At 42.8% G+C, this 25871-nt stretch overlaps 2 protein-coding genes across 2 annotated transcripts; one reads left to right on the forward strand and one right to left on the reverse strand.

Annotated features, from left to right (window-relative positions):
- Positions 1 to 3076: 3076 nt before the first annotated feature.
- On the reverse strand, positions 3077 to 24395 carry rnf207a (ring finger protein 207a). Its single transcript, XM_041954993.1, has 17 exons — positions 24205 to 24395; positions 18790 to 18922; positions 18326 to 18470; positions 17982 to 18063; positions 17810 to 17885; positions 16682 to 16807; positions 14099 to 14145; positions 12628 to 12700; positions 11758 to 11826; positions 11263 to 11331; positions 10201 to 10307; positions 7134 to 7311; positions 6400 to 6585; positions 6101 to 6152; positions 5892 to 6009; positions 5053 to 5145; positions 3077 to 3603 (listed from the first exon to the last, which is right to left on the reverse strand). The coding sequence occupies exons 1-17, from the start codon at positions 24393 to 24395 to the stop codon at positions 3453 to 3455; spliced, it is 1896 nt and encodes a 631-aa protein (XP_041810927.1). The 3' UTR covers positions 3077 to 3452.
- zpr1 (ZPR1 zinc finger) lies at positions 19856 to 21593 on the forward strand. The gene has a single exon (XM_041955005.1). It carries the CDS (start codon positions 19996 to 19998, stop codon positions 21319 to 21321), a length of 1326 nt encoding a protein of 441 aa, XP_041810939.1. The 5' UTR covers positions 19856 to 19995; the 3' UTR covers positions 21322 to 21593.
- Positions 24396 to 25871: the final 1476 nt, after the last annotated feature.

Below are 25871 nucleotides of genomic sequence, written 5' to 3' on the forward strand. Positions count from 1 at the left end.
ATATATATAATTGCAATATAGCAAATCCACTGAACATATGACAAGTGAGCTGCCTGCAGGCACCTTGTCATAAATAATCATTCAGACTTTGCACGTTTGATGCAGATTTCTTGTTTCTTTAAATTTAAACCTTAAAAATATCAAAATCAGCTACATAATCAAAGTCGAACAAGCTTAATTTACCATTTTTATTCACCACATTTTTGCCCTCTCACCAGTCCTCTCTGTTTTCATTCTTGATTCACAGAAAACAAGAACTCAGTGCAAACTAGACTCTCATACTGAGCCCAGACCCCCAAAATATCTTTGCAAACATTTTAAAACACAAAAATAGATTCAAAGAAAAATGCAAATAGCCTGTTTTCTTATTGATGCACTTCCAGATGTAGGCCAAGAGTAAAAATATGACCCTCAGAGCTGCTGCGGTCACATGGAAACCCTTGGCTATGACTCCTGGGTTAATTATACAGCACTGGGGGGCAGTGAGTGATCAAGAATATTGACAAGCTTTGACTCAAATGTCTCTAATTGACTTTTAGGTCCACAGAGGAAATAATTCCAGGTGGGTGTGGATGGGAAGACCACAGCAAACAAGGTGCTGGAGTAATAGTCTTCTTATCTTAAACATCTCACTTAACCCCAACCAGCAAAACTCTGAGAAGCACTCGAACCCCTCAGAGATTAAACCAGCGTTCATATGTGAAATTGATTCAGGAGTGACATTTTTATGCCTCAAGCATCTCCAGTCCCCCCAGGGGGGGCTCTCCCAACCTTTGACCTTTTCACACTGCGGCCTCGTGCATCTGTCACCGGCGATAACGGCATCAAAATTGATTCCAATTACCCTCCAGCCCAGCGCAGCCGACAATCCCTCGCCGTTAGACCAGGGAGTGATTGGTTTTATTTGCTAGAAGTGAAATAAAATAAAACACTGTAAAAAACACGCTGCTTGTTGTCTCTGGAGGGTGCTCCCGTAACGAGGCTAAGAAAAGCTAGCCTTAACAGCTCCAGAGGTGCTGGTAGGTGGCTAGCTGTTTCCCCCTGTTTCCTCTCTTTATGCTAAGCTAAGCTAGCCGGCTGCAGGCTGTAGCTTCATTTTGGCCGTACAGAAACAAGAGTGGTATCAATCTTCCCATCCAGCTATTGGCAAGAAAGCAAACAACTCCCCAAACGTTCTGTTCCCACGATAGAAAATCCAGGTTTTCCACTTAATGTATTAATCCTCCTTTCTGTAATCGCCCCATATGCTCTCATCTTATTAGAAAACCACAATCCATAAACCAAATACAATAATCTATTAAGACACCTTCACACGTGCATCTATCTTTATTCAGTAAAGTCTTTGCAGCCAGTTCTGCATGCAGCATAATTAAGACTCTTAACTGCATTTTTCACACTCATTATATAACCATTTGTGGTTTCTAAATCAGCTCTATTTGCTCTAATTGTATTCTTCTTAATGTCACACTCTATTATTTCTTCAGTGACCCAATTTTTCCACAGAGATCATTAAACTTTCATTTTATCTCATCTTTATCTTTCTCCTCTGTCTTTAATGTTTTTTTCAATTGCACGTTGAAGACTTTAGAGTTGGAGAAGCGACGCCTCGGAGGCAGAGCTCTTCTTTCATCACGTCCCGTGCGAGCGTGCACGCTGGCAGCTGCTGGGAAATCAACAGGGCGAAGGTGTGTCCCGGCGTAACCGCTGCATCTCTCTGTGAACTGTACCTCCAAAATGTGCCTCTAAAAAAAAATAGCTTTTTTTTCTCTGGGAGTGAAATAACCTTCGGATTTGTTCCCCCCCTCGAGCAGGAGGTGCGGGAGCCCAGCAGAGACTGAGAGAGAGAGAGAGAGAATAATGAACATGGACCAGGTAGTTCGATGAGTACAGATGATGAATGACCACGGGGAGGGAGTACAGGACCAGAGCAGAGGCACAGCCATTTGTTACTCTGCTGTCACAAATGTATTTTTAATGAATGTGCACCTCTGACTCCTCTGCAGAGCAGGACTGTTCCTTAAGGCCAGCGTGACCCCAATATTTCCTGTAAAGCGGCGCCTCTGAACAAACCTACTTCAGCTCAGGCTGTGCAATGTAAATAACCTTCCTCTTCTGAGCGCTGAAGCCATCAGTCTCGCTCCTCATTATCATCCTTACCTGCGCCGAGAATAGGGGCCCTTCCCGTCTGCGCGCTGGAAGCAGGTGGGGAGGTTTCACCTTGAATAGCTCCTGCGCACTTAGCTCTTCTCAAAGATGCTGTTTTTCTCGGCAAAAAGTCCTTCGATAAAAGCCGTTAAAGTCAGCAACACTATCTCCCGAAATCATTTCAGATTCAAATTTTTCTGGTGATGTATGGCAGCTCCTTAGATCCCCCCACCTTTGCTGCAGCAGGGTAAATACCGCTATGTTCCACTTCTCGTCCGTTTTAACAAGGCGTCTGTTTGGAACACATGATTAATTAAGAAGAATATATAAGAGGAAGAGGAAGAGAGAGGGGAAGTAAGTGAGAAGGAAAAGCTACCTGCTGATTTCCTGCAGGGCAAGCGCCTTAAAGCATGCTGCTGACACTGACACAAGCGCTGGAGTCAAGAGCCAAAACCAAAGAGGAATATATTTCCTGCGGCGCCGCGGTCGGCTGGGATGTCGAGGGTGAGCATGGAGTCTGGAAAAACTAGCAGGAGATCGAGGTTAAGCCAGGGCCAGTTCCATTCACACACCTCTGTCACTGTAGCTTCTCCACTTTTTACGTGGCGATGTGGAAACTGCAGGGGGGGGGGAGAAAAAATCCCCAGTGCAGGCGGGAAAAGACGGCCTCATTTCAGAGGAGACTGATGCATGAGATGCCACACATGACACACATCAACATGTGACCTACGCCGACACCCGCAATGACACACACATCATTGCATTTGCTGTGTTCCATCTGTGCTGTCACACCGGTTCAACAATCTTACGGGGGATCGAACCTGGGCAGCCATCCATCATCAGCCTCCAGCACCCAAACAAAAAAAAAAAAGTGTTTTATGCAAAGAATGGATACTGCAGAAGCAATTCCACACACACAGGAGGGGAAAAAAGACAGAGCGATAATTCACACTCTCAGCATACTTATCATTTTAACAGCCAAAGCACAGACAGAACAACACAAGGCAATCCAAGACTCAGATATATTTCACTCTGCTTCCTCACTGCAGCAGTGTGCGGCTTCTTATCTTTATCCATTTTGAACAAGGCGGCTGACAGCAGTGAGTCTTTGACCTCGTGTCCGTACGTCCGCTCGGTGTCTGAGTGTCTCGCCTCGGAGCCGTCGGCTGCTGAGAAAATGTTACGTCCAGTTTCTGGACGGCAGTTGAAGTCAACTGCCGTCCCCGGCCTGTTATGGTTGAATTAATGCACGTCGCTGTGCAGGAGCGGGACGGGGAGAGGGCGACAGAAATCGAATGACATGGTGATTATGAAGGCATCTCGTTGTGGCTGGACGTCTCCGTGGGAACCCTCTGCCTGCCCGGACGACTGTTCTTGACGGAGCTCTCCCCCGAGTCGAGGATCAGCGGGCGGCCGCTCTTGTCTCTCTCTTGGTCTGTGACGCAGGTCTGGTTGTTGCTGCCAAGACAAAACAAATGAGTTGCCTCACCCAAAATGAACACATATTTAAGAGATGTCATTATTTTGATGGGAAAGGCTTTGGGCTGATAACTTGGTTTAAGGTATTGCTACTTGCAGCTTTTTGGTCCTGAGCAACACACGTGCCATGACATCATTACATCCCCTCACAATGCTAGAGTATACGTGTCAAACGTTTTATGGCCTCAGTGAAGTCAAAGCCGTTCAATGTCCATGCAAACGTATCGAATGATGATGCCCTGACAGATAATCAGCTGTCATTGCTAACAGCCGGCGACAATCCCACAGTTGGGACACTGTGTAAAATGCAACATGTCAAATTTCATTGTTTTTTGGACATTATATCCCCATTTATAATTTGATGGCAGCAACATGTTTTTAAAACGTTGGGTCGTGGTCATGTTCACCGCTCTGCTGCATCACCTCTTCTTTGAGCGTCACTCTGTCAGCGTTTGGGAACTGAGGAGATGAACGGCTGTCATCCTGAAAGTGGAATGTTTTCTCATTCTGGCCAATTGGTGTCTCCTCTGTCGTATTTTGTGTTTCATGGGTGATGAGTCAGGACTGCAGGCAGGTTGGTTTTGCAGCTGGACTCTTTGACTACGGGGTCCTGCTCTTGGAACATTTGCAGAATGTGGTTTAGCATCATCTTGCTGAAATAAGCGAGGCATCCCGAAAAAGATGTCATCTACTTGGCAGCATATGTTGCTCCAAAACCTGAATATGTGGTTCAGCATTAATGGAGCCGTCACACATGTGCAGGTTACCCATGTGCCATGTGCACTACTGCACCTCCACTTCGCTTCAGTTCATCTTAATCGAGCTCAGGACCAGAGAAGGGGGCGGTGTTTCTGGATCTGGTTTATATTTGTTTCCTCTTCCGCTTCTGTGCTGCAGTGATGAGCTGTGTTAAGGGTGGTGACCCCCTCCCCATCTTCGCTTCACAAAGACTCCACCTCTCTGGGAGGCTCTTTTTATGCCCAATCATGTGACTCACCTGTTGCCAGTTAACCTGATTAACTGTGAGATGAACAGCTGTTTTCTTTTAGCAATTCACAGCTTTTCAAAAAACAATGAATTTTCTTAGATTCAACATTTGATATGTTGCCTTTGTAATATTTTCACTTAAACATGGGCTTTCAATGTTTTGCACATCATCATATTCTGTTTTACATTTTTCACAGTGCCTCAACTTTTTTGGAAGGTAAGAATGTTCAGCCTTGTGGATTTATGACGTACCAAATATATGATAGAGAGGTCAATAAATAACATAAATTAGTACGCAAACAAGCTTTCCTCTCCCAAAATCTGCAAAAAAAAAAATCAAGCACAAAGTTGTCTCCTCCATAACAGACAACTCAAGCTCTTTGTTATCATCCAGCCGGAGGGAACATAAAGCCCACAGCTGTGTGCAGAATATGTCAGTACCTGTCTGGACCGTCTTTAGCGATCGTGCTGTCTTCGTAGATTTTCAGCATCGTCTCTGTGCGGTCGTCATGGTGCTCTTTATGCTCCTGAAGCCTAAAAAAAAAACACACGTCAGTTGTCAGTGCTGTAAAAGGACAAAGGCGGTGTTGTTCTTGAATTATTAAAGAACAAAAACAACAATGTGTTAGTTTATCTCTAACACTTCCTGACTTCTGTGCTCTCTCTGTGGCACTCAGCTCCAAGCTAACTGAAGATGTTAAACTTTAAAAACAGATCACAAATATTTAGTGTTTGAAAAATAAGGAGTCAGGAGTTTCCTCAAACAGCTTCTCACTGTAGATTTTAGGAAATATTATGCAAACAGGTGTAAATATTGTATTTGTTGGGGACTATTTTTAGCTGCGGATTAATACAGATTTGCTGCTCCGGTCCATATTTGGTCTTTTTTGGGATTTGTTGCCAATAAAAAACAGAATTTAATAAGTTGTTTCCTCATAATGTCTAACCCTTATTTAGTTTAGTCAAATTATTGTTTAAAAGGAAAATAAAGCAGCTTCAAAGTGGGGAAAACCTACACCAACTTTGGTAGAGCGACACATCTCCAGAAAATTTAATAATATAATTAAAATACCTATTCCTGCTTACAAGGCAATCAACATTTTTTGTTGTCTTTTCCTTTATCCATATTCTATATCTTTTACATACACCCCCCTGCTTCATGAAGTGCATCATATCAATGCCATGGCAACAGTCTCCATTTCCATCCAATCACTGTCATCAGTCAACCAATATGGCAGCAGATGGACAACATGGGGAAATAAATCCTGTGATTAGGACACCTGGGCTCCAGCCTCTCTCTGACTTTGGCGATGGACAGGATGTAGGGGCTGATCTGCCTGGCGATGGTGGTCAAGTAGGAGTTCTCCTGCTTCAGCTGCATGAGGTCATGAAGCTGGGCTGGAATCAGCACACGAAGATGATTCGATCAGAATCAGGACGTTAAAATATGACGGAGATACGTGTTTGAGTAACGAATAGAAATGTTCACCTTCATAGATCTCCTGCTCGTTAGTGACCCTCTGAAAAGTCTCATCCCAGATCTGTGAAGAAAATGTGGAAAGTTGATTGAACTGCCATCACTGGACATGTGGGATACTTTGACATTTCTTTTCACTCTGTTTGGATTCCCAGCAGTTAAAATGTATAATATTGGGTGAAAACAAGCTTGTTTGTATGCAGCTGGAGGTTCTGACTGAGGACAAATGTAGAAAGTTTGTGCTGTCAGAGCTGCCTGGCAGAGGCAGGTACACACTAAAGGTCAAACCATCAAGGTATCACTTGACGCACCTCTTCAAACATGACTCTCATAGTTTCCACAGTGGAGTACTGCGCTGCTATCTGGCTGTCAATGTGCAGCGATCTGTCCAGGATCTCTCCCATTTTATCTGTGTTGATGGTGGTGTGGTGCTTGGTCAGATCTCGGTGCAGCTCCTGGACCTGGTCCTTCAGATTCTGAATCTCCGTCTGGAAAGTCTGTGAACGCACACACAACACACGAGACATGACACCGCAGGGCTGTTTGGATGTCTTTAAAGCAGCAGAGATTTGATGGGCGTGCATGTGGCAGGTGAGGTGCATCTGAGCGTGAAAACAAGCTTGTTGCACACTAGACAGGTTGAGGATGAGATCCTCTGCTGACTTTCCATTGTTCTACTGTGAGGATCAGAGACGGCCTCATCCCAGGAGGAAAAGACGCTGTGGCAGTTAGCTAATACAGGAGATTTTTAAACTGTGGCCATAAAACTAATAAAATACTTTAAAAGTGCTTCTTGCCAACTTATCAAAGATCTTAAATATTAACTCTGCTCTTAGATGATGACCCTCTAGCAACAGGAGCATGAGCCCCTCAGAATACAATAAGTTCTTCATCAGCATGTTAGCACTGTCATTGTGAGGACGCTGCAGGCTGATGTTAGCTCAAACTGCAGCCTCACAGACCTGTTAGCACGGCTGCAGACTCCTTTAAGCCTGAAGCACGATGTGACGGTCAGAGCTGTAAATCCACATCACAAACCACTCACCCTGTAGGTGTTCTCATAGTTGCGGCAGTGCTCGGTGAAGGGCGTCTCCGTCCCCTCAGCCAGGAGGACCTTGGTGCAGATGTTGCGGTGACAAGTGGGCCTTCGCCCGAACACCGAGCCCAGGGGCATCTCGCTGAGAGACGGGGAGCGGCAGGACACGGAGAGAGGGGACTGGTGCCTGAGGCGATGGGAAGAAAATCACAACTGCCTTTAATCTCCCATTAACAACCATCACCAAAACATCACGGCCGGCTGATCCCTGTCTCTGAGACCACATACAGTCAGCTCTGTTCTGACTGCATAGATATTACTGTAATACAATATAAGTGCAGCATGTTCAAAACACGCAGAACCCAATGCAATATACTTAGAATGTTAAATCTAGGTACCTTTTAGCAGTTACTGCTGGTTGACAGAGCTAATCATTCAATCATCAACATGCATACATACACCTTTGTTTCCTTCCTCTATATACCTTCTTATCTAAAAAGACATATTTTCTACTTTCACAATCATTTCATTTTGCTTTGTGTTGTATTGTGCAGTGACCTTCTCAGCCAGTAAAACCGATTCTCATACGGCACGCTCATTAACGCGTGCACGTTTCTCGGTACAGCCGCTTCTGCTGCTGGCCTCGGAGCAGCTCCAGCGGAGCTGAGTGCTCCACTCAAGTGCCCCTCCGTGGCAGTTTCCATCTCTGCGTGAAAGGGCGGGTGAGGAGGTCAAATGTTTGCACAGACCCTTCTTTTGAATCAAATGAACACTCACTTCCTTTGACCTGCCTGACATTTATTTCTCCGAGTTTCTTTTTATCCTATAAATACGATGAAAAGTGTAGGACAGGGCTGTGACTGCTGGAGGTCTGACTTCATGTCTGAATATGTTTATGTTTGAAAGTAACCAAACGAGGGGAAAATCAGTTACCCTTATTTCAGTCCTGAAATAAGTAAACCCCAAAAGGAAATATGTGCATCTATTCCTCTGGTGTTTCACTTGCTGATTGAGATCTACCTGATTAAATATATATATTTTAGATATGTGTGTGCGTGTGTGTGTGTGTGTGTGTGTGTGTGTGTGTGTGTGTGAAGTACATCAGTACACTTGCTGTCACTCAAAACACTCACATCTCTTCACCAACACCTTCACTGAGAGTGTGAAAGCACATATGAAGAGCACACAACCACACACCTAGATAAACATGCAGTTATCTGGATTTATCCAGGACCGGGGTCTTGGCTTCATGCATAAGCACGGCATAACTGCCCTGCAGCCAGTTTCTAATAACCCGGCTGTGACTACATCCCCCTCATATGAATGTTGTCCTGTGAGCATCCGGACTGAGTCCCAACACGGCCAATTAAAGACACGGTCGGCACTAAAGCAGCAGCATCGGTTGCGTGAAAGAACACGGCTGTACAACTTCACTTCTGTTCTGTGAAACAGGGCCAGCTGGCCATCCACCAGTCCTTGCCCGGTTTGCGTCCTGCATTAGCGGCCGACAAGTCCGGGGAAGGAGCTTTCAGACAGCAATTGAGGATGCATCAGACACAACAACACATTCAGTCACACTGAGTAACAGGCTACACCATGTGGGCGGCATTCTGAGGCGACCATATGGTGAGGAAAAGCCCATTTCCTCCTCCGACTGTGAACTGAAATATGGAGTGGACTCAGAAAATTGTGGAGTCGAGCACCTCGTCTAACGACTGTCATCCTACAGCGTCGACGGCGTCAACGGAGATTCACTAAAGAGAGTAGAAAGCCAGCATACGACTCCACCTCTGATCCCACACTGACAATCCGGTCGGTAAAACACTCCAGCCTTCACTGTAATCACCATAAACACTCAAGACATTCAACGATAAAAGCTGAATTCATGCCAGGTTCACACTGCAGGCTAAGCCACTTACTATTGAGACTCTATTCTGTACAAGAGAAGCAAACTGCAATGCCTGGAAATAAAATACACAGAAATTTACCTGTGGTCTGGTGGGCTCTTACTCCTGCTTTCGTGCCCAGGGTTGATGCAACAGAAGACCTGCCTGAAACATGTATCGCCCTCCCTCTCTCTCTCTCTGCCACACACATGTCATCCTCTGCACAACCAGCTTCTGTCCCCCCATCACTGACGCCAATTAAAGACTTTGCCCGTGCTAAAGCTGTGACCTCAGCGGCCTGGAACAAAGCGGCCCGGCCGCTCCTGCATGCCAACTTCCAGATGAATCCTGGAGAGTTCTGTGAAATTACGATAAAAATAGTGCCAGCCGGCCGGCCACCAATCCCTGCCCACTTTGCGTCTTGCTTTGGCGGGGGGGTAAGCAAGTTGGAAAAGAGAGTTGTCAGTATGTTGGCATTAGTGGGTGGGCTTAAAGACCTGTGAACAGTTGGGAGACGCTGATGTGGAAAAAAATCAGTCAGGGGAGTGCGTGTATGTGGACGGGAACAAGACTCTTTGTTCTGAGCAGCGATGGGTGTTTAAATAAAGGTTGTATTTACCGGTGATTTGACATAATTCCCAAAGGAATCTACTGCATGAAGGGGAAAGACCGCATCTCATTATCAAAGGGCTCTCCGATATTTTGTTTTTCAGCTACAATGCAACTAAATTCAAGTGAAACAAAACCTAAAAATGAAACGTCTCCATCCATCTGCACTCACTCATGCACGCTGTCACGTTATCTGCTGTGTTTCTGGCCCGGCTGCAGCCAAACCAGGGCCCTCCAAAGCAGGATCGACGGCCTCCTTCCCAGCACCCGTGCAGCAAGGTGAGTTACGTAAACGTATCAGCGCGCAGAGCTTACAGACAGACAGAATGACTGCCATAGTGGGACTCAGCATGGCGCCTCCTTTCCTCTCACTGCAGTCATCGCTGTCTACCATCTGTACTTGCAAACCATTTGGGGATTTAGAGTTTGGATCCTTCGCAAGTGTGAAATTTTCTGCCCAGACTTTCTGATTTCTTGGAAGAATCCCAATGATGCCATGGTGATGTTCAGGCAGCGAGAGCTCATTGTCAGAATGAAACCTTAGAATGAGGGATCACCGTCATGCAGGTAGATGATCTCACCTTGTTGCGACACCTGTAGATCCGGCAACAGAAGGAGGGCAGCGCTGACCCAGCAGCAGCAAGGGCTCCAGACAGCGAGCAAACTCACTCCTGTAGTCTGTGTTGATCTAATGGAGCACAGACAGGAAGTCACTCAGTCTTCTATTAGACTTGTATATAGTTAAAATAAGGTGCATTTAGAATAATATATAAGAAAAGAGAAAGACAGAAAGAAAGAATAACATTTTGGTTTTGTACGATTCTGCAAACTACAGATACGTTAAATTTGTACATTTCATACCCATCACATCAAAGTTTCTACAATAGGTATCAAAATGACATAGTTCAGAATACCTGTACATGCATATGAGCTGAATTTGGAGCGTCAAACAGCAGACTGCTGTACGAACCGGATTTGTGGCGACCAAACTGGATATTTTAACAAGATATTTATAAGAAAAAAGAAAGAAAGAAAGACCCTAACAACAACATCGACATAATAAATATTACAATAACAACAGCTGTTATGATTATTATTCTCTGATTATAATTCCTATTATTATGATCATTTAAAATGAAATAAATAAGCTTAACTTGATTTGGCTTGACTATTTTTTTCTGGAGGTTGAGTGGATCTTGGGTTTTTTTTTATGTTAGTACAGAGTGAACTTTCAACCTCATAAAAGACCATTTTTAAGACCATTTGTGATGTTTAGCTTGTTCGTTCCTCTGATTGTCATATGATGACTTCCTGAGTCTCCTTTCATTAATGCAGTGTCCTCCTATACCTGCTTCTGATGTCTTATGTCTTATTTGTTCCTTTTAATGGACAGCACTAACTGTCCAGGGACAGATCTACATCGTATTGATGTTAGTCCCTGACAGATAAAAGAAAAAAGCTCTTGATAGAAGGGGCTGAACTCAACTTTCATACAAGAAAAATTAGTTCTGGGCTTTCGGGCCACAGAGGAAAAGCCGCAGAAACTGCACTGGGAACAAATGAAGCATCTAATCAGAAGCCGGCAGCAGATCACACTCTGAACGTAACCTTTCCCAGCTCTGCGTGATGCTGTTCCTACTCACTTTGCTGCTCTGCGCTGGTCTCAGTCGATGAGGGAGCTTTACGATCCTCTTCAGCCTCTCCATGAGTTGCTGTGTAAGCAAGAAGATCCGGGTGTGATTCAGCGACCTGTTTCACCCCGCTGACACGTTCCGGACAGCCTCCACTGAAAGGCCGCTGCAGTCCACTTACTGCCACCTCTCTCTTGGCAAGTAAACTTCCTCAGAATAAACTTTGTTCTTTGTGATGTATGAACAGAGGACAGGATGCTGATAGGATCACTGATAATGTGTCATCCCCACATCACAGGAGCAGTGAATCATCCTGTTATCTCTATTCTATCTACTTTCTCTTCTTTTTGGGTTATGTATTCATTCCCCCTCCCCCACACACTCCTCCTATCTTATCCACTCATGTCTTGCATTGCAGCACTCTGACTCTTTATGCGTATTTTCTAAAATATTCGTGAAATGCAATAATAACAAAACGCAGGTCGTAGTGTACGAAGCTGTACTCACGTAGCCCATGTCCAAAAACTCAAACTTGTTGGCTGAGCTGAGGAAGGCCGAGCAGGTGACGAGGTGAACCTACGACCATCACAGATTAAAGGTTCAAACAGAGTGAGATTCACATTAAATGCAATTAAATTCATCCCATAATTAACTGCACACTGAGCAGGATGAGTGAGAGAAGTACAGAAGTACAGGCAGTGGCGGAGAGTAACTAAGTACATTTACTCAAGTACAATTTTCAGGTGCTTTATTTGAGCTCTTCTGGTTTATGATGCGTTATACTTCTACTCCACATTGTACTTCTTACTACATTTATCCAACAGATAGTTTTCAGATTAGAATTTGACATAAAAAAACACATGATAATCTTATAAAACACAGAACTGTGGATCAGATTAAACCATTTTCGTGACTACACGTTGTGTTTCAGATGTTCAGAGCTGGTTAGCAGTTCTACCAGAGAGCGACTTCTCATATGTTTTCATTTGAACAACGGCTCACAGCCCCAAAACTAAATTAGCCAATATTTCAGCAAATACGTACAGATTAAAGAAAACCAAAAAATTAGAACATGAACAGACCCGTCATATTGGTTGGGAACCATGGGACTAAATTACAAACTGTACATAAAGTAGATAAAAATATCTCCAATGTAAAACACTGCTCAATGCCATGCTTAATAAATATATCAGTTTTTACTGCAGAACGAGCACCAATATTTGTGCAACTTAAAGTACATTTTGCTGATAATACTCTAGTACTTTAGCTGAAGTGTGACTGAATGTGAGTCCTGTGTTGAAGGAGTTCTGACAGGTTTCTCTCTGTGCTGTGGTTTTTTGTGACTGACTCTTGTGTCGGGTCTTTATTTTGCTCTACCTGGAGGGTTGGTAGGAGGGCAGTAAGGTGTGAGAGCTGCTCCTTCAGTGCTTTCTCTTTCTCCTCGTGTTGACTGCAAACACACACACACACACAAACATGTAACGCTACACCTTCACGTCCACGCCTGCCGAAATTCTCAGAGGATTCAGCTCAGGAGGCGCAACCACAAACAGCATGCTCCATATTTCCAGCAGCTAATCTATCTGTCTTCTCTATCTGTAGCAAACATGCAGACGCAGACGCAGGCCGGACACACAGAGCCTGACATAAATAGCCTTTAACACCCTTCCGGGAACTCGGCCACTGGACTGCTTCCAGGCAATGGAGAGAGAGAGAGAGAGAGAGAGAGATGGAGGACACTGGGCACAAAAAAATCTCATTAAACATCCCCACAGTGTGCAACCCGATACACTCACTCACATGCACAAAATTGCTCTCATTCAATCAGGCGTACGTACACATGGAGCGCACAGTGAAAAAGAAAAGTGCTCCGAAATGGTTCCCATCCAGATTTTGTCATTTGGAATTCTTGCTGCTTTTGGAAATGAGACTTTGCAGATTCACAGAGAAAACAGAGCCCGAGATGAAACACAAAATGTCACACATATAACATATATTAGCCAATAATCTTACGTAAAATGTAACTGATGTACAATAATTTGATCTTGGAGACTAATTAGCTGCAAACCTTGGAAGGCGTTAAATCAAACTTTAATGATTGCTGTGGGGATGTAAGGTTTTTAATCATTTTAGCGGCTGGATACTTAATGTGGAGTTAATGTTAAATTAATGGTTTTGTCATTATCCTGTTTCTGCAAAGTTATTTCTTTATTTTTTTTAGCACCTTACAGTCTTATTTCTGCACAAGCAAGCAGCTACTAACTCATAGCAAAAAGTTATGATCCTCCTCTCAGGACAGTGTTGTGTTGGAAATGGCTCAACGCCACATTAATGGCTGCTGCAAGAGACACATGTTGGCCTGATGGCAGGTGCTAAAGGAGCTGGTGGTGCTCTGGTTTTCTATAAGGGGAGGATATGCACAGGTTTTCCTACAGCTCTTCCTGCTGATTTCCTGTAGACTTGAGAAAGTTTGTCATTTACATACTTTGTATATTTGCCTAGCAATGCTCCTCAGTTGGCTTCATTTTCATTGAGTCCAGGCACAAGCTGCAACCACTGGCTTGAAATCTGTAATCCCACTGAGGCGGTTTTAACTCAGCACCAAAGCTTTTGTTAAAATGAAAAACAGCCAAGAAAATGTGTTTGGTGAGGAGAGAGATTATTCCAGAGCAAACAGGGTGCTGCTATTCATCCCCCTGAATACAATGCAGCACGATAACATGGATCAAGTGACCCGGTGACAGCAGGATAATAGCGTTCAATTTGGTAAATATTGTGAGATGAGCTTTGTGTCAACAAAAGAGCATTTTCATATAATGACTGTAAATCTTTACATATTTTGTTTTACCTCTGAGCAGCTTTCAGCAGAATCTTCTTCCTCTCTGCTAGTTTTTCCTGTCAGATGAGAGCAGAGAAAACACCCCCTTTTATTCCTCACACTGCTGTGAAAATGGCCTTGAGCTCTCTGATGCCTAATGAATTTTCAAGATAGCGGGGAACAAAGTGGTGCAAATTCCACAATGCATCTGCTCTGGCGTCTGCTCTCTTGGATTGTTCATTATGCAAAGAAAATGCACTCTTTGCTCACTATTAGGTTAACAGAGACATCCAGTGGCCAGACGGTGCACACGGTGACGGACTGAACCAACTTCAGGCTCAGATCACAGACTGTCTGATACTTAGACTTCAGGTTTGCTTTGTAGAGGACACGATGTGTTTCAGACACATGTCACAATAACAGTCACTTACAAAGCTGATGCAGTGAGTCTAATAATTTAGTATACAAAGCAGCAGTCAGATAAAAGCCCACTATGTTTCATATATAGATGAGACTTCACTAGCTGCTTGAAACGACGATGTTAATTCTCATAATTGAGTATAAAAAGAGTAACGGCTGCACGCTGACTCTACAAACTGCAATTTTTTGATCCCATCCAGATCTTTATCAGGTCAAAATGTTGCCGTGGAGCTTCAAACTCTGACACAAGAGGCATGATTTCAATGCGATTTTCTATATTTACATATATTTGATGATAAGATGTGTGTTACTGTATAATAACTGAAAAATATGCATATTTTCTGGGGTCTTTGCGATATTTCTTACACTTGTATAATTGATGTATTGTCTCTTTGCTGCAGCTCTTTGGGGTTAATGTACATTTGAGTGTGTTTTCACTGCTGTATACTGGTTGAATCGTTAATTGCTATGGGATGTTTGTCGCCCTGAGCTGGTTTAGAATCATCTGTTATGTTGACGTTTGTCTTCCTTCCTTCAATAACGGCTGGAACAGCAGAATTCAGACATCAAATGGAATTTACATTTGAAGTCACTTTGGCACCATAACAAGAATAATTAAATGATTAAAACTTCCATTTGTTCGATGTCCCACATTTTTTCATGACAGGGGAAAATTCTGCTGTAACCATTTTTCCCCTGAACACCCCTTGATTTTAGATTGTTTTCCAGTCCAGACAAGCGTTACTGACCCTCGATCACTCGATTACGGTGAAACTGGGCCCTAAATATTATGGGAACCTGTTTTTTTTTTGGGCCGCTCAGTGGTCAGACTGAACAGGTTTAAACTGTGATTTATTGGTCCATAGTATGTTCAGCTGGTATTAAGTAAGTGGTATTAGCATTATTGTATTCAGTTACAATAATGCTAAACCTCGACTAACCTCCTGCTTCTATTTTGAAGTTTTAAGAATAGCTTTGTTAAAGCAGCACACCTGTTAGTTCCAGCTTGTTATAGGCCAGTGGTTCTCAAACTGGGGGTCGGGCCCCACTGGGGGGTTACAGAGCCACTGCAGGAAGGCCGTGGATGACCAAGGGGAAAATATGGAGTGAAACTAAGTAGAATGAATATTATTAATGGAGGGAAAATAAACAAAAAAGAGTTTTCTGATCATGCTACCCTTTATTTCACTAATATTCAACTTAGGTCGTTTTCTATCCGCTGCTTCATCATTGTTAATGATTGATCGAAATTGTTGGGTGCATGAGGTTTTTTCAGCTTCTGATGGTGGCCTGACGGATAAAGTTTGAGAATCACTGTTACAGGCATTATTGTGCACTGTGATACTGAACCTGTTTCTACTTAAATCAGCACAGACTCTTTAGAATGACAAATGATTTCTTATATTCACATCTAAATGGTGCGCTTTGTCTCTTTCTGTCCTTTCTGTTGTCAGTCTGGTTGAGTCATTGTCCAGCTTTTTGTTCCTTATGTACAAAACATAACTTTTTTGTAAACCCTTCATACAAAATCTATTTTCAAAGAGGACTTTCTAACACCAAACAGCACGAAACACCATTCAAATATACAGAGCATTCGCCTCAGTCATCTGTACTTAATCAAGTTTTATAGATGTAACACTGTCTGTTTAAAGGACCAGTGTGCAGGACTAAGTGACATCTAGTGGTGAGGCTGCAGATTGCAACCAACTGTAAATCTCTTACTTTTGGTTTGACTTTTTGGTTTCACACAGGACACAAACCCAGGTGTGAAAGTCATGTGTTTGTCTGACCCATCCACCCACCCCACCTTCACCTCATCCTTCCCCATGGAGGCTGAAAAAATGCGAAGGGAGCTTTCTGGAGCCAATGTTTGGTTTGAATACTCTGGGCTACTGTAGAAACGTGGCGGTGCAACATGGCGGACCCTGTGGAAGAAGACCTTCTCCCTCTGTAGATATAAAGAGCTCATTCTGAGGTAACAGAAACTTATCCATTAACATACTTATTTTAAAGTGATTTCACATGAACGAAAACATACTTTTATTCCCTTTCTGCCATTAAATCCCCTTAAATCCTACAGACTGGACCTTTAAAGAAATGTGCGGTTTCAAGTCAGCATGCAGGATTTACTGCTTTCATTGAGTGAAAAAACAACAGCTGAGACAACACATCACATCAGAATCATTATATAACCTGCAGGCTGTTGAACAGAGTACAGATTGCGCTCTCCTCTTCCTCCACATTCAGACACACTTCTCCTATCATCGCTCTCAGCAGAACGATCGCCTCTCGTGCTGACGTCTGCAGCTCCTTCACCACCTACAGATGGAGGAGGCCCACTGTCAGTGAAAGGCCACGTAGGCGAGTGCACCGCCACACATTTGTCATCAGAGCCTTAATCAGAACTTCAGGCTGAAACAGGCGAGCACAGCAGAGGACATTTTGCTGGTCAAATACACTAATTAAAGGTTACTTCAAGCTTGAGGTAGAGCAACCAAAGCCAAGCTATTTACTAATGTTGGCTTTGGTCCTCTCGTTTCATATAAATAACCATATGCAATGCAGTGGTGGAAATACTCGGAAGTAAAAGTAACAATACCACAGTGTTACAAGTAAAGATATCAAAATGTACCTAAAATCCTAAAATCCTACCTAAAAAGTGCAGAGTAATAGAAATTGATTAGGTTTTAGATTAGAATTTTTAATTCAATGATATTTTATAGATTATAGTTACTGATGCATTAAAGTGTTCATTAATTTAATGCCACAAAAGGTAAAGGTGTGGCTAATTTGAATAAGTTTATATACTGCTTAATCTTTAATAATACATAAATATATTAGTTGATTTATATCTATATTAATAAACTGAATCTGCAAAGTAACTAGTAGTAACTGAAGTTATTGAATAAATGGAGTGGGGTGAAAAATACAATATTTGGCTCCCAATTGTAGTGCAGGAGAAGTACAAATTAGCACAAAATGAAGTACTCACATGAAGTATTAATACCTCAAAATTGTACTTAACTTGAGTAAATGTACTTAGTTACTTTCAGCCACTGATGCAATGTTGCAAAACTAACATGAGCAGTGCAATTATAGTGAAAATGATTTGTATTTAACCTCGGTTGATTCAGCAATGCTCAAAATATTATTAAAAACTAGTCCTCATTTGTATGTTTATGTATTCAAATGGCAGTGTGATACAATGTAAAAATACAATATACTGTACACATTCATAGTATCACTGTATCATCACTGCTGCTGAGTGCTTGAATTATTCATTGAGCCAAATGTGCAGATGAACAGACACGACTCTCTCACCAGCACAGCCTGGTCCAGCATCTCACACCCCTGCACGTAAGCTGTTTCAATATCAATGCAGTGAGTGCGACTCTCCCTGTGACACACAAGCAACAACAGCTTATTTAGAGCGCAGAGGAGGAGATAAGAGAACGTCCAGCAGCCACACATTGCAGATAGCCGATTCACTCACACTTGCATGTCTCTGAAGCACTTGATGCAAAGCATAGACTTGTTCTCTGTTGAGAACAGGATGTAGGGCTCCTCGTGGAGAGCTGCAGAGAGAGAGAGACGCTTTTTAGCTTCAGTCCACAGTTCAATTATTCTGTTTTCCCAGTGAGCAGGTTTGTGAAAGGCAAATACAGCCCAAACACAAGTCTGCTGATTAACATTTGCCACCAAGTGTTAACATCATGCCTTTCACGCTGCTTTGTTAGCGCACAGGAGGGACTCTCGCGAGCAACATGCTTCTACACTGCTGTAATGAAGCCTTGTTGGCCTGTTATTCTCCTGGAGTAAATTACAGGTGGCACTCACAGCACTTCCTGTGTTTGGCTTTGCTGCGTTTGGCCAGGGACACAATCTCATGGTGGGAAAACATTCTGGCCTTGTGAGTCAACTCCCTGCAGGCGCTGCATAGCGGCTGGCTGCAAGTGTTACAGTAGTACATCACCCCGGTGTCCTGTATGAAAACAACAGAATACAGGATGCAATTAGAAGACGAAGCGGAGAAATGTCATTTTATGTAGTTTGAGGCAATATTTGATGAAGAATACACCTGCCTTGGAGCTACTGTGTCTGTCATTTTAAAAGTCCTCCAGTGGCAGTATCCGAAGACTCAGATGCATGAATAAACAGCAGTAATATTCACCACGATTGTCTCATTTCTTTATAAACAAAAACTTTAGCTGTTAAAATGACTTGAAAGATGCTATAATCACACGAACAATTCTACACAGAATGGCTTTAGCATCCAGAATCGTTGTGGGTCTGTCTTATACCTTTTTATTACTTTCCTGGTCACAGTTGGCGCACTGCACTGTCTCCTCAGCGTCCGCATTGTTGTCGACCAGGAACCTAAGCAGGCGGTCCTCTGGTGGGAGGGAGCTGTTCCCTTTTATTATGGAGGGATAACTGTGGCAAAGACAGACATTCAGTCAGCCTGAGTGATTTGTTATACATTTATACTGGCAAGTATCCATCAAATAGGGGTATGCCAGGAATATTTATAATTAGTAAGTAGTTAAATTATTACTTAAATCTATTTGAGTATTTGTATATATCTTAAAACAAACAAAAATACAATATTGCAGTGCACATCCCTTGAAACAACAATAAAAAAATAAAAACAGCAAGCATACAAAAGGCAGTCACGTATATCTAATTTGAGATATCCATGTATCTGTCTATGCAACATTTCCACATGAGCAGTCCAGCAACACTGAGATCTTCCCCAAGTTAAGTTTTTTTAAAAAAGAAAAAGAAACTAGTAGCAACAACAATACAATAATTTGAGCGAAAAAAAAACCCCATAGAATTGAAATATTCGATTTTTACATGAGGAATTTAAAGTAATAGCTCAAGCCAACTCATGTATAACAAAATTCATCTAGCAATACAGCATCCGCTCCACAGCTGGACAACTACACGTGGCCACACATCTGAAAACCAAATCTGAAAAATATATACTTCTTTTTAAAAGACAGAGTAAGGCAAGTTTATTTGTTCAACACATTTCAAGAACAATGTAATCTAAATCCGTACATAAAATATAAAGAGGCACATATTTTACATATAAAAAATCATATAGCCTAAATCGAATTTTTAAAATTGTAAATAAAATTGTAGATACTCATAAACTCCAATTGAATAAGTAAGAAAACAGAAAAATAGAATGAATAAATTATCATAAAAATAATGGTTTTAGGAACTTTTTTAAGTTTAGGGCCCAATTTAATTTTTAACTGGGGAATAACTTCTTTGCAGTACTGCCGACAACCTGAGGGGGGCAGCAGTGATGTCAGGGACACGTCTACGGTAGAAGAAGAGAACGCGGAAGTTGCTGTAGAACACGGTGTGTGAGGTGTGTTTGGGTGAGGTGCTTCGGTCTGTCTTCTAGAAAGTTCCAGCAAAAGACACCACTCAACGAGGGTTGAGAGCGCACGTCAACAGTTTGTCCACCGAGGGAAACGCATTCGCCGTTGAAAATGTCTGTTATTTCCGAGGAAAATGTGCGAGGTGGGAGTCTTTTCAAGGATATCAGCGCCGACAACGAAGACTTGGAGCCCACGGAGATCGAGAGCATGTGTATGAATTGCTTCCAGAACGGTACGACACGTTTACTTCTGACCAAAATCCCATTCTTTAAAGAAATAATCATCAGCTCATTCAGCTGCCAAAACTGCAGCTGGAGTGACACTGAAATCCAGTCTGCAGGCCGGATTCAGAAGCAAGGCGTTTGCTACACGCTAAAAGTAAAAACAAAACAGGACTTGAACCGGGAGGTTGTAAAAGCAGATAGTGCGACCACCAGGATCCCCGAGCTGGAGTTTGAGATCCCTCCTTTCACCCAGAAAGGTGCACTTTCAACCGTTGAGGGCCTCTTAGACCGAGCAGTTGCAGGGTTGGAGCAAGACCAACCTGTCAGGCGAGCCACTGACCCCCAGGTGGCTGAGAAAATAGACGAATTCATCCAGAAGTTGAGGAAGCTGAAAGAGGTTGAAAACGAATTCACTCTGGTGATTGAGGATCCATCTGGAAACAGTTTTGTGGAAAATCCATTCGCCCCTCAAAAAGATGAGGCTCTCAATCTGTCCTGGTTCAAGCGGACGGTCCAGCAGGACATCCAGCTGGGACTGAGAGCTGATGACGACTTGGACGAGGAACCGGCTGGCAACAACATAGAGGCCATGAGAAATGAGGTTTTGGTCTTCGACACCAACTGCCCAGAGTGCAACGCGCCAGCCTCGACCAACATGAAGCTCGTCCAGATCCCTCACTTCAAGGAGGTCATCATCATGGCCACCAACTGCGACAGCTGTGGCCACCGGACCAACGAGGTGAAATCAGGTGGAGCCACAGAGGACCTGGGCACCAAAATCACCCTTCACATCACCGACCCTTCAGACATGACCCGAGACGTGCTCAAGTCAGAGACGTGCTCCGTCGCCATCCCCGAGCTGGAGTTTGAGCTGGGGATGGCAGCCGTTGGCGGGAAGTTCACCACCCTGGAGGGGCTGCTGAAGGACATCAAAGACTTGATCGTCGCCAAAAACCCCTTCATCTGCGGCGACAGCGGCACTACAGATCGGTTGCAGAAGCTGAATGAGTTCGGGGAGAAGATAGACAAGGTTGTAGCTGGAGAAATGAACGTCCATGTCATCCTGGACGACCCGGCAGGGAACAGCTATTTGCAGAACGTGTACGCTCCGGAACCAGATCCTGAGATGACCATTGAGAAGTACACCCGCTCCTTTGAGCAGAATGAGGAACTCGGCCTGAATGACATGAAGACTGAGGGATATGAAGAGTGAAAATGAACTGGCAACAGCAGCTGAAAGGACTAAATATCCTGTCAAAAACCCAGTGAAATTATACTGCTCCTTGTTTTCATACATTTTAAGTTAGAAACTGGGTGGATGGTTGTTCATGTCAGCATATTAATCAGTAAGAGGAATTCTGAGTTGTCTAAATGTACATTAAAGTAAAAATCAACCATAAAAACATGAGTAACTTGATTTGTACACATGGATACTGCTGTTACGAAAGATAAATCCTCACTCTTGCATTCTTGTGACTACCCAGAAGATGGCGCTCTCTTATTTCTGATTAAAAGGGTTATTTTCTCTCAGGACCACCCACCATGCGACAAATTAATATTTTTATACACCTGTAAGCACGGCATCATCTAAATAAAGTGCTATCTGAGTTGATAGCTTAGGTCTTTGGATTGGCAGATGTTGAAAGACAACGCAAGGTTTAGGTTGTGTTTTACAGTCAAATTCTAATTTTCTGCACTAATCTGTATGATTATTAGAGCAACAGCCAGAATTTCTGCTGTACAATGAGAGTTATTGGTTTAGATTCTTCTAAAATCTGTGTGCTTTTCACAGATTGACATGGCAGTTTCTACTGGATCATAGTATAATTATAATATATTTGGGCTGCACCTAAATTCGTTGCCAGGAAATAGTGGAAAAGTATGATTTCCCAGAGCCCAAGGTAAGATCTTGAAAGTCTTTCTTTTATCCAACCATCAGTCCCAAATCCAAAGATAACAATAAAATTACCAAGAAAAGCAGCAAATCTTCACATTTGAGAGGCCAAAACCAGAGAATGTTTTGCTTGGAACTGCCTGCCTTGCTGAAATCATTATCAGAATAGTTGCCATTTAACTTTCTCTCACATTAATTGACTAATTCTTGATTAAAAGCTTAACTCGGTCAGTTCTTGTTAGCCCACAGAGTGAAACAGTTGTGCACGGTGACCCTTTAATCTCAGGTAGAAAAGGACGCTGGCAGACGCAGTGGCCAGTTTCTGCCACATCAACCTTATTTACTCAGGCCTGTTTGATTCAAACACAACGCTGTTTGCCTCATTTTGATTCAGTTGCAGTTACACAAATGCTCCTCACCCCTGTCTGATGTGCATGTTTTATCTGGTTTTCATAGCAACAGGGATCTATTGTGCTCTACTAATAGCAGAGTAGTGAATTCCTAGATTACATGGTTCTTGAGTGAGCAGCTGTTAGCAGGCTGTCGATGATGGAAATAGTAGCTGCCAGGCAGCGGGCCCCTGCAGCCTGAGCCCAGACGGCAGAGCACAGTGGCTCTGTGCCCGCAGGCTTATTTCCATAGAAAACCGATGATTGCCTGGGTTTTCCCCCTCATTTCTCACTACCTTGCGCTGTGAATAAAAGCACTGCTGTTGGTATTACTGTGATTTATACAGCTGACTCGTGCACATTATCTTCCTGAAAACAGGTTAATATCAAATTCAGCTAGTTTGTCTAAGCAATTTAATTATTATAATACTTTCACAACAATTAGCTCATAGTAAAGTGTTTCTGAGCCCATGTAGTAATCTCCTTTATACAATCATGTGTTCACAAAGTGGTGAACCTCGCTCCATCCTTGCTTGTGAACAACCAAGCCTCTGTATGACTAACCCGCACGGTGGTGCTGTGTGGTGCTGGTAATTGTTATTTTAACTTTTTAAAGTGATCCTCTGGGATCAAAAAGTTAATTCATCGGTCAGTTAAACTGTATCAATGGGAATAACACAGTGAAGTTGAAACTCATCATCACTGATTTTCTTCATCTACACTGTAGAAAAATCAGAAGAAATCACTCCTGGTTTCAGCGCCTGGCACCTTTTCTATGCATCCCTGCGTGCTTTGATGGGAGAGCGTTAATACTGCAGACCTGAAGGAGACCGTTAACCACGTGTCATTCCTTAATAAGGGATGAAATGGATTGGTATCATGTGACTGCTTTTGATTGCTCTAAGCTGCTGGCACCTGTGCCAAATACCAGTATGCTTTGTTTGCTGTGTGACAGGTCTTAGAGGAACTTGCTGGCCCCGCTGAGCGCTGCGGCCAAGGACTAAATGAGAGACTGGGTTGACCCTGCAGCTGCTCCAGCCACTCAGGGCTGCCCGATCCAGACCAGGCCAGCAATGGGTCACTGAGCGGCACCCTCAAACCAAAACAGAGAGACTTGATGCTCTGTGAAACCAATGGGATTCCCCTCAAATCTCCTGCATGAACCAAACCAATCTACTAATCAACTTATGTGGAACGAATCCCTTTGAGCAACGCTGCCCAAAACTGGGGCCTGTGGGAAAAATTTGGCTTTTCACATAAAGTGTTTGACCCTCCGTGGGGATTCGAGGGGCAAAATTATATTCTACTGCAGGAAATAAAACAGCTTAATAATGTTTGAGCTGTTTGAGATCACCTGCTCATTACACAGCATCACCACCATGACACAAGACGTGAGAGGTTGTAATGGGAATCGAGTGTGTCTGAAAGACATCAAAAACAGTGAGTCCGTGACCTTTGGCCTCCATATTTTCACTTTGTTTGGGGATTTATGGCTTAGTACAATAGATGTGATATCCAGGCTCAGATATCCCACACAGAGACCAAAAGACTGTGTTCATCCATTCCTAGTTCAGAAACTTAATTTAAACATTCACTTTTTGGGGGGATTTTATTGTTAATATATAAGGAAACGTAATTGCTTGAGAAGTTCAAATAGAAAAAAGTTCCAGAGCAAAGCATCTGTTTCTAATGCAATCTCACTGTGGAGAAAAAAACATATGTTTACGTTGTCCATAAATCACAGACTCTTTCATTGCTTTCAAGATTGCTAATGTATACTGCTCCTGATCAGCGCCACAGTGCAACCTCTTACCCACAGAGGGGGCAGCTGAGACGACTGTCAATGGTCCGGCCACGTAGACAGCGGGCACAGAAGATGTGGTAGCATTCCAGCAAGCATGGGGACTGGTACTGCTCGTGGCACAGGTGACACACCAGAGGGTGGACATTACTGCAATCCACATTACAGAAATTGTCCAAGTTGGTGAAGATTCCTCCTGCCATCTGCCAACAGTGTGCTATGCGAGTATGTGGATAATGACAGAAAGTGAGAGTATCACTCGATTGGCAATTTTTAAAAAGCAACATCATCACATCACAAAAAAATAGTATGTGTTATACACAAAAAACTCCTGTTATTATACAAGAGGCCAAGTGTTATATAAAATAAGTATGATTTAATCAAGAGAGTCAAATATTAATGAAAATAAACAAATGAATGGTTTTCTTTTTCTCTCTTACCTCTTCAGATGTGTAATGAGTGCCCGAGGCTTCAGTGATGACACACAATCCAAATATGGCAAATAAATAACATCAAAGACATTGTCGGCACCAACATTAAATCCAGCTAACAAATCCTACTATAAATGCAGTAGTAGTCTGCAGGAAAGCACAGACAGCCACTGTCTTACCTCTCTGCGGTGCTATCAGCTACCCCCGGCAGGAATGACAGCAATGCAGAAACTCTTCAATAGTAGGCCGATGGGGTCCCTCCGCCAGGCAGCTGACAGCACACACCTCATGCCAGCCCCCAAGTGTTGCCAAAGTGCAAAAGGGACATTTAATATTGGTGCTCCCATACAGATTAAAAATACAGTTGTCCTATTTCTAATGTCACACTGCTGGACTCCATGGCAGGGTGAATGGAGGGTGAGGGGTGGAAATTACAGCACTGCAAGTAATTTAATCTGCTGCAACACTTACAGAGGAATACTTTCACCTTGCCACATGAAGCATTATTTTTATGCCTTCTAAGCACTTTGTAAACACTGTTTTCGAAAAATGCTACATAAAGGATGCTTGGTATTATTATTTTTATTATTCTGCATCAAAGTAATACCATCACTTTCCATATCCAGAGGCATTATCAATTTTAATTCAAGAGCAAGAATGTCTAAACGTTTAATGCGGTGAATGAGCTTTTCTGGAAGTCCATAATTTTTATATAATTTCTAACTAATTTCCTTGGAAGGTAACTTGAACTTTTACTGACTGACTGCTATTAATTTAAAATACCTCGAGATCACGAATTAATTATTTTGTTAACTCCTCCGTACCAAATAATTATGAAGTCGTTTTCTCGTGATAAGTTATCTCGAGAAGTTAGCCTTTTGTTTTTCTGGAGATGAATTAACCAGTTATCGCGAGACAACGAGCCTTGTTATCCCGAGATATGGAAGCAATTCATTCTTGATTTCGAGATAAAGGCATTAAAAATAATTGCACTGTCTGTTTCCGTATGCACGTATACATGATTGTCTGTTCGTAGATAATTAGGAGTAATCATAATGTTACTCCGAACTTAAGCATAACTCTTGCCCCTGCAAGAGGTTTTAACATTGTTTCTAAATTGTAATAATAGTTTAAAAAGGCATGGTTGCGTTTATTTAGCATTGACTAGCTACACGATTAAGCTAACGCAATGCAGCTGGCTCACAATCATACTTACTGTAACTTACAAATGAATTTGGAATCCACACT

Source organism: Chelmon rostratus, chromosome 2 (assembly GCF_017976325.1).
Source record: "Chelmon rostratus isolate fCheRos1 chromosome 2, fCheRos1.pri, whole genome shotgun sequence".
In the NCBI taxonomy this organism is placed as follows: domain Eukaryota; kingdom Metazoa; phylum Chordata; class Actinopteri; order Chaetodontiformes; family Chaetodontidae; genus Chelmon; species Chelmon rostratus.